Raw genomic sequence first — 10,198 nt, forward strand, 5'->3', positions numbered from 1 at the left:
TTTTTTTTTTTTTTTTTTTTTTTTTTTTTTTTTTTTTTTTTTTTTTTTTTTTTTTTTGTAGAAATATATAAGTTTAAACACGTTATATATAACAGGGGATCGCGTAAATATTGTGACAAACTTAGGACTTAGGGGACAAACTTAGGGGAGTTAGGACTCACCATCAGGATTAAAATTGCATATGAACCCATACTCAGAAATATCGTCATACGCGGATAGGGAAGCTTTCCTATTGTAACCAGTTCACAATTACCCAAAGTAACAATTCATGATAGGAAAGGCCCCCAACGGCGTATGACGACATTCAAGAGCATGGATTCCTGCTCAATATTAATCTCGATAATGTATCAAACTCCCCTTGAAATTTGTGGCAACATATATATGACCACCTGTTATATATAGCGTTTTTAAAGTTGTATATTTCAATAAAAAATTAACTAAAAATTATAGCTTGAAGAGGGATACAGATTAGATTTAAAATTAGCGACGTGAAAATATAAAAGATAGATTAAAAAATTTCATGCAACATAAAATAAAATTAATGTTCCTTTGTATTATGTGCTGATTAATAAGGAAGATTCCTTAATCGCCCAAAAATTTTTGTATTTCTCAAATTGCCTACGTAATCAGCGAACTACCAAATTACCTGAAGCAATATTTACTAACTAGACATTCATTAAACTAAACATTAGATCTTTGCTCAAACAATAGCAACGTTTCTATGCGTACCCATGCCATTCACTTAAATCTACATAATGATATATATTTTTCACTATCAATCAACACATTAGTTACTTTTACAATATTAGATAGTTATTTGTACCATCAATTATAGTTATTTGTACCACAAAACTATTTTTTGCTCTCTAAATTGAATTGTGGAATGGAATTTATATGAGCTGAAAATAAATTATTGAATTCCGAATATTAATCATTCCAGAGGAGATAATCGACGTTTGATGTGTTCTTACAATCGTTATAGGAAACATCTAAATTAAAAAACAAAGTTTTTAAAGACACTTTTCAAACATAGATCTTCTTTCAACGTTTATTTCGGTGTTCATATATATTTAAATTCAGTACATCTATTCCCCAGGGTCTGATTATGGCATAAGGAAAATGGGCACTTTCCCAGGGCACCACACTATAAGAGCCCTCAATTGTCATTGCAAAAAAAAAATTAATTTATTTTCAGTTTACTATTTCTTTTTTACTTAATTTTTTTAAAAAAGAGTAGTATTTATTTTAATGGTTTGCTCTATGGAAATTAGCGCCTAATTGGTTCATTGAAATCAGACTTACCTTAATTTATTGAAACATCGCTAGGTATGCTTTTCCTTTAAAATAACATTTCTAAAATTTTTTATAATATGAACGTGTAACGGCTAAAGCTCGAACACAGTTAATAAGTTAATCGTTAATACCTGGCTAATCTACAGAATAGTTAGGGTAATCCAAACAAAAAAATACTTTATGTTATTTTTTTAAATTGTAATAATACTTGAAATTATTTGATTCTTTGTATTATAGTTTTTACAGTTGTTGATGATTGATTCGATCAATTAATGTGCTGATTGTTTGAAAGCAGTATCACCCATATTAGATAGCAAAAAATAATAGCGTGCAAAAACGTTGCTATTGATCCAGCGAAGATCTTATTTTCACTTTTACGATTGCTTAGTAGGTAATATAAAGATTTTCTGGGTAGTTTGTAAAATACCTCTGTAATTTAAGAAATGAAACAATATTTAGGCTCTTTAACGATCACCCTAGTAAATCTTCACTTTGCCTAGATAATCTGTAGAATAACTGATTACTACACTTCCCTTGTAACAAATAGACTTTAAGCTCATTCGAGATAGGCATCGGTGAATTTTATCAAAATAGAAACAATACAAATTTTACTGATTGAATCAGTATTAAATCATTCATGAGCAGTAAATAATAGTAGTAAATAATATTTGGAACCTTACTATTAATATTTAAATAAATTTTTGGTTATACGTGCATTTTTTGAAAAGTTTAGAAGTCGGTGAAAATTTAGGGCCTTTGACATTAGTACTTTGCCCAGAGCACTGGTCATTTACCAGGTCAGTTAAAAAAAAATTTACCAGACGTACAATATTCAACTCGTTAAAGAAAGTTCGAAATTTTTAATAAATTTTCTAAATCAAGTTACAAATTACGAAATCAATAACTTCTTTAATATTGCCACAAAAATTCAAAATAATTAAATACTTAGTGTCCCGTGCTCTCCGCCGGAGTCTGATGCCTATTACAAAATAACAAAAATAAATCCGAAAGCGAAAAACTTTTTAAATTCGAAAAGAAAGTTAACATAAAGAAACTTATTACTTCTTTCCAACCCTAAACACTGTAATACACAAAAACCTTAAGCCTAACAGAAAGTTCTACGAACGGTGATAAATGGTTCCATTTCGTTACTTTCTAAATGAGCAAAACCATTTCCACAAAATTCAAAATAATTAAATATTTAGTGTCCCGTGCTATCAGTCCGAGTCTAATGCCTATTACAAAACATCAGCAAAAAAAATCCGAAAGCGAAAAACTTTTTAAATTCGAAAAGAAAGTTAAAATAAAAAAACATATTACTTCCTTCCAACCCTAAATACTGTAATACACAAAAACCTTAAGCCTAACAGAAAGCTCTACGAACGGTGATAAATGGTTCCATTTCGTTATTTCCTAAATGAGCAAAACCATTTCCACAAAATTCAGTTTGTGCAAAAGACGTCAAAAATCTTTGTTTATATCCACTGTCAGAAAGTTACCTAATGATAGAAGTAGAAGAATTTATTGCCAATCCCATCTTTCAATTTATTTCCAGTTATTACGCTGACTCCCATTCTTTATATACAGAACGTCTAAGGGCTTTTATTGCATTTTTTCCTCTTTTTTTTTTCCTTATGGGTAAAATTTTTTTTAATACTTCATCTTCACTCGGTTTCAATAAATATAAGGCTTCCTCTCATTTTAGTTATCATTTCTATCAGTAGCAGAAAGTCCTAAATCGATAGATTCCATTTATTTCTATAGATACAGAAGATAATCTTCGATATTTTACGGAAACTCGAAAGAATATTTTTGCCTTGAATCATAATATATTTTCTTCGAGATACTTTGTGATTTTAGCCATTTCTATTGAAAGGAGAAGTGGCAGAAAATACGGGGAAGAATAGACTTTAAAATTATTAACGCTGTTAAGAAGAATGAAAGACGTTGAGCTTTCAATCAAATAACCTTTCCGGTGAGATGAAATGATTTTTTATGTGTTTTTATAAACCGATAAAAAAACATTTTTAGATAACTGTAGCTAGCTGAAAGTTAGCTATTTGAAAATGTGTATTTTAAATGTTTCTATTCTATTAATTTAAATTACCGGCAATCATGTTGCATTCTAGAATTTTCTTCTAGCTCCACGTGAAAGATGTTCCTGAACTCTCTGAAAATTCCGGGAACATTTTTGATATTTTTAAAAATTTTGAAACCATTTAAATGTATAAAAAAATCCTTCATGAACCACTTTTTTTTTCAAACATGATCCATTTCGAAAGAAAAAAAAAGAAAAAAAAGGAAATCAACTTAATATATTTGGTAAATGCAAGGACGCTATTACCACGCTGACGGTGTGAACTTTTTTTAATGCTAAAATTACGACAATCGATGACAAATGCTCCTTAAGCGAAGTAGGAAATAGAAAAATATTGCAGAAAGAAACAACAAATTTTTTTTCTTCGTTTCCCGTTTTTAAAAAAAAAACATTATTGAGTTGGCAACCAAAGAGAAAGAGCCTTTTCTTTCTTCAATAAACTAATTATTTTACGAAACACAAATTGAACTCTTACATGCTTATTTTCTTAGAATTAATTTCATCCGAGGAAGAAAACGGTCATAAGAAATATCGGGCAATGGCCCTTCAACTTAAAAAATAACATCAGCTTAGGGAATACCATAAAATTTCGTTCACAATTTAGAAGAAAAAGCAGGTGGTTAAGTAAGCAACCGACCTCCGCATCACACTAAACCAACTACCCAGCCATACATGTCCCACTACGTATTTTGCATTAAAGTAGATTCCGAACCACTCAGGGAATTGATCTTGATTCGATTGATTTTTATACATAAAAATTATTTCACTTTGGTATTAATAGCAAATCTATGTCCGTAGCTGTTAGTAAACTTGATTTCAAGATTAGTTTTACGCTTGTAAGCTGATACTGTATTAGACAAATCATACTTATTTCCTAGGCTGACACACTTGAATATTTTTTTCCTAGTGGTATTTAAATAAAAATTGCAACAATAACTACAATCATAAATTTCTTAAATTTCAACAGCACCGCAAACCACGTCAATGATTACCAGATAGTTTTTTATGTTGTTTTAATTAATTAGGTACTTATGATGATCAGGAACATTTTTAATCAAATTTATTAAATAAGAATAAAAATGATTGCTTATTTACGATTCGGATCAATTAGAAATTTCCTTCGGCAAAATCGAAATTTTCCTCCCCCCTAAATTTTAAGTTGGCAGCACCTCTACTTATAATTTAGTTTTCTCATCACTTTTACTACACAAAATATACAATTTTTTTCAAAAATATGGCACTGACGATTTGTTGTATATATTTCAGGAGCATTCTTTGAAAGACAAATGAAGAAAAATGCCTAGTAAAAAATTCAGAAGAACAATACTTTTTATTCTTCTACTCAGCATCATATACAATCTTTTACGAACAAGTTCTCCATGGGGCCACCCTTCCAAAGCCAAGAACACCAACACAAGTAACAAAACTAGTCCTTTACCACCACTCGGCACACACGTCCCAATGCCTTCACGATTCAAAGGCAAAGCTATGCCTTTCCATCGAGTATTTGAACCCCGAGAAATAGGTTTCCCAAAAGATTTGCTCAAACCACAAAACTCAAACAAAACAAAACTTATTTTGGTGTGGACATCATGGAACAGAATAAAGAAAACCATCAATTATTATTTTCTACGTCCGGGAAACAAAACTTTCAAACGACACAATTGCCCTAATTCGAACTGTGTTGCCACTTTTAATAGAGATAACTTGTTGAAAGCAGATGCCGTACTTTTCCACTTGATAGACATCAAGTTGAAAGACATGCCACCGATTAGAACTCCTGAACAAGTGTGGATAGTTTATAACATGGAGCCGCCTTGGTTGGTTCAAAGGCATTTAGTTACCCCGATGCTCCAATTGCGCAATGTTTTCAATTGGACGATGGGTTACAAAAGCAATTCAAACATCGTTGTCAGGTATGGGTACATCTCTAAAGTCAACGAGACAACACAAGTCAACGAGACCAAGCTAGGTGATAAAATGGTTGCCTGGTTTGTCAGCGATTGCAATACCGACAGCAAACGAGAAGATTATGTATCAGAAATGCAGAAACACATAGATGTCGATATTTATGGGAGATGTGGCAACAAAAAATGTTATCCATCGCAATCATCTATCTGTTACGAGACAGTTTTGAAAAACTACAAGTTTTATTTGTCGTTCGAAAATGCGATTTGTGAGGATTATGTAACGGAGAAATATTTCAATGTTTTCAATTATGACATTATTCCAGTTGTGTTTGGTGGCGCCAATTACTCTTCAATCGTTCCTCTCAACTCTTATATCGATGCAACGGAATTTCCACAACCTAAAATGTTAGCGGAAACTTTGTTGAATTTAGCAAGCAGTGATGAGAAATACTTGGAATATTTGAAAAGAAAACAAGGTTTCAAAGCTTATCTAGACCCATGGATGTGCAAATTGTGTAACAAACTTCATGTTCCTATTGAGAAATCAACACTGGAAAGTGTAGATAAATGGATTTTTGGTGATGCGCAATGTAAAAACTGGAATAAAATGAACAAATCTTTCATAAATAAAGAATAAAAGTGCTGAAGGGATTTTATTCTAGTTTGTATTTTTGTACATTGTCATTAACTAGATGCACAGAGAAAAATTATAATTTTTTTATTGTGGACCATTCGTAAAAAGTAATTTATTAATAAAAATTTTTATTTAAAAAAAAAGAGTGGAATCATTTTAAAGAGTAAAATGTGATGACCCCAGAAATATGTAAAGCTATGAGCTAGTCTCCTCCCCCCTCCCAAGAAAAAGAAACTCATTTATCTCACTTGCCATTTGAACAAAAATAAGTTGACATATATGTCAAGTTTTCTACAAGATCTGAATACATATTTGTGGAAAATTTTAAAAAAGTGCAGTTTTTCATAAATTCCTCTATAATTCTAAATTTTAATTAGTATAATATGCTATTTATAACAAAGAACTCCGCGATATCCGCCTTCAAATGTATTTTTAAAATCTGTCAAAAATTAAAACAAAAGGCTATATTAAAACCATAAAAACAAAAGCCTTATTGAATTACGATGAATTACTATTAGAGATGCAGGGATCAAAAGATAAAAACTAGTTTATTTTTCACAAGAAATTAGATGGATTTTCTGAAAAAGATCTTTTAATTTTTCTCTACTACTATCATAGCTACTTTGATGTTTTTTTTATTAATAGTACTTCCAATTTAAAGTTTTCTTTTTAGCTTTTTTTAATATTACATTTGGATTTTTTCTTTCTTTTAAAAATTTGGAAAGAGATCTAAAAATAAATACTAAGGATTATGAAACTCTGTATATGCTCTAAAAATAGGTAGTCTTGCATCTACTTAGTCAAGCGCTTATCTATGCGGAACAGGCGCGATTCGATATGGGCGATTCTTTGGAAACATGAAAATTTGGACCAAAAAATTTCTTCAAATTTAAAGTCTTCAAAATAATTTAAATTATTATTATTATTTTGTTTGCATACTTATTTAGTTACATTTATTAATATCTTACAGACAGCAGTGTAGTTTATTGACATTTGCTCAAGAAAAAAAAATTAAAATAGAAATTCACCAAATCTTGAATGCCAAGAAAATGACATAATCGTCTCTTTGAAACTAAACCGTAATAACTCCAAAAAATAGAAAAATGAGATGTTTGGGTCATTTTGTGTAAAACAAATCACCCTTTTAGAGAAAAAAACATGTTATCTTCATAGTTCCATAAAATTAATTTAGAGAGCAGATAAATCGTTATCGCTTTAGCGCGATTCGCATTAGCGCAGAAAGTTAAAAATCGCTCTCCTGAAAAACTTGCTTTTTTTGAGTTACCACGATTAAGTTTCAAAGCGACGATATTAGCTTAGAAATTTAAAAAACAGTCATTTTAAGCTAATAGTAAGTAACTCAAATTAAGCTTTATGTTAGATGGACCATAAATTGCTTAAATTAATTCTTTTTATCCACTGTAAAAAGAATCAAAAATGTTTTTGTTGCTGATATGTACAGAATAATATTGAGTATAATAATCAATTATTAAATAATAAATAACTTTGATTACATTCCAGCATATTACAATCATAAACTTGGTATTAAGTACATATTTGCTTTTCCTCTTTACAGTTACAAATGACTGTTTAAAAAAATTTCTGGTAACACGTCTATGTCCTGGCAGTCATAAGCCAGGATAATGACAAATTTGCCATTTTATAACATTTAACTTTACTTTAATTTAACATTTTGGCCTAAGACGTTTACATTTCGCAGAAAACAGCAGGATTTCTTGATATAAATCAAATAAATCTATGTACTTTATGTTATTAATGATTTCAAGAAGACAGGAAAATGACAACATAAAAACCTACTCACCTTGAAATTTTTTTTAAAATAGATTTTGAATCAGAAAGTTGGTTCTATATTCATGCAACAAGATATGTTCAGATAGGATGATATCTAATCAATCTATGAACACAAGATATTGATTGCTGACTCAATCTATTTTGATCATACGTCACAAAATAAAAGAAGCCAGGAAAATGACAAACAAATTATTGTCAGAAAAAAATTATTTCAAACTAAGTTTTTGAAAATAATACCCTCTGCGTATATTCTAGAAATGCTTGCAACAGTTGAGATTTAAAAAAATTAGATATTGAAAAATGTATACAAAGTTTAGAAGCTAGTAAGTATTGGAAATATTGTTTGTGACATACCAAACACATGACATTTTGAAATTCAATTAAATTCTATAATTATACAAAACAGTCCATGTTAGTAGAAGGTCACTTTAAAATGCTAACAGCAATACTATTTATTAAAATTTTGAAAAAAAGTTCTTTTAGTAGTATAGTATTAGATTTTGGAGCAAGTTACAAAAATGTCATATTTCGTGAGAATCACCCATACACGATCGCCACCATTCATACTGTAACGAAATTTAATAAAAAATTAAAAAAACGTCAGGCAATCAACATTTCTTTTTGTTAAACACAAACAAGATTTTCATTTTATTATTCTTTAATAAATATTGAATTATTGTGAATATATTACAATCTACTGATAATTATTTTATTTCAAGTTTTTGAAAATTTTTCATTATTTTTTAAACGAACAGAGTAATTTTTTGTTTTTTTACTATATTTTGAAAAAGGGTTCAAAAGAAATATCTTACATTATTAATATCCACAGCTTTTTAAATCATTTAAAATTTTCAATTTTTTAAAAAGTTTCCATGCGTTTTGAGGTGTGGCAATTGTTAAAAATTATATAACTGGCTACTAGCCAGTTATATAATTTCCTAATTTTATCTTAAAATAAACCCATAACAATTACAATTAGAAATAAAAATCCTGCATGTATGACACTTGTATTTCCAGAGAAAAAATAAAGTTTGAAAAAATAATCTCTCTTTGATGCCTCAAGCATCTTATTTTAAATTTCAATTTTAATATTTGAGCTATAACCCACAGCCAATCTAGCAGAGATTGATAAGATAATTTTTAATTGCACGCATATTTTTATTGCACACAGCACTGCATATTTCTCACGATTACATCATTGCATTTGACTTTTAAACATTCCGGTATGTATAATAATTAATACAGTTGGAAACCTATCATCCAACGTCCGAACATACCACATTTTGATTATCCGACAACCCTTTTTTAGCATATGTTAAAAGTGTTTTATAATGTTTCAGTTGGGGCTACGAAATTACTTTTGTGAGGATGATTCCAAAACATAGTAGCTAAATGAGGACACTTAAACAAAAAGGAATAGAGTCATTTTTTTATCATGATATTTCATTGCTATATAGGATAGATAATAAAACAAAAGTGTAAATTTACAAATAACTAGTGTAGCTACTATTATTTTGAGTAATTTTAATCATTGCGTTCAAAGTTTAAGCACGGAAACTTAAGACTTGAAAAGATCCCTTGATCTTTTCCCTGGTCCTGAGGGTGTCAGTCAATCAGGTAGTTTAATAAAAATTAAAACACTTTAAAAAAAAAAAAAAGCCAGTCACTTCAAGCTCATTCAGTTTTATAGAATCTGATTTCCGCCATATGAAGTTTCAAATGGATAAATGTGGGTATTTGTTGTAAATTATAATCTCTACCTGAAATTCAATTGTTTCTTTAATAATTGCATAAGAAAAAATGCACATTATTCCAATACTGAAGAAATCCAGAATATGTGAGCTAATCAATTAACATGAATCGAAACAGCAGATACATATAAAAAAAAAGGGAATATTCAGTAGAGTAGCTAGATTTTTATGCAAGTTGTGATATACATTAAAAAAAAATAAGTAGCCCTTAATAAATTATTTATTCATCACAAAAATGGAGGAATAAATCATAAAATAAATGATAATGGAGAAATTTGGTTTCCATCCTCTAAAGTGAATAATAAAAAAAGAGCAGGATTTGGACATTTAAAAGAAAAAAGCAGAGTCAAAGAAATATACAAAAAGCAGTAAATTGCCAAGGATTTTAAACCCTAAATTAACCTACAGAATCAAAGACAAAACATCTTCAATAGAAAATAATTATAATATTGCAATGTAATAGAATATTGCAATTATCAATGTAAATAAAGGCAAAATATTAAAAAAAAAAAATTATTTGTTTGAAGAAGAAAAATTTTCACTGTGACGTTATTTGGCACTGCACTGTATAGTTTGTCTATAGAAAGAACTCCTCTTGCCACGAAGTCTAGGGCTGTCTGATGCTATGGAAACAGGAAATAGTGAATTTCAAAGAGGAGAGCTTCTTTCTTTCCAGAAACCCTGTCTCTCACCGAGCAGA

At 29.5% G+C, this 10,198-nt stretch overlaps 1 protein-coding gene across 1 annotated transcript in view; it reads left to right on the forward strand.

Annotated features, from left to right (window-relative positions):
• LOC107436865 (glycoprotein 3-alpha-L-fucosyltransferase A-like) overlaps positions 1–6,085 on the forward strand; it is an 11,388-nt gene extending 5,303 nt beyond the window's left edge. The window contains exon 2 of the mRNA XM_016048690.3: positions 4,658–6,085. Coding sequence (XP_015904176.1) covers positions 4,688–5,938 — 1,251 coding nt within the window. The 5' untranslated portion in view covers positions 4,658–4,687 and the 3' untranslated portion in view covers positions 5,939–6,085. The remainder of the gene's footprint in view (positions 1–4,657) is intronic.
• Positions 6,086–10,198: the final 4,113 nt, after the last annotated feature.

The sequence above is a fragment of the Parasteatoda tepidariorum genome, chromosome 2, assembly GCF_043381705.1.
Source record: "Parasteatoda tepidariorum isolate YZ-2023 chromosome 2, CAS_Ptep_4.0, whole genome shotgun sequence".
NCBI lineage: Eukaryota > Metazoa > Arthropoda > Arachnida > Araneae > Theridiidae > Parasteatoda > Parasteatoda tepidariorum.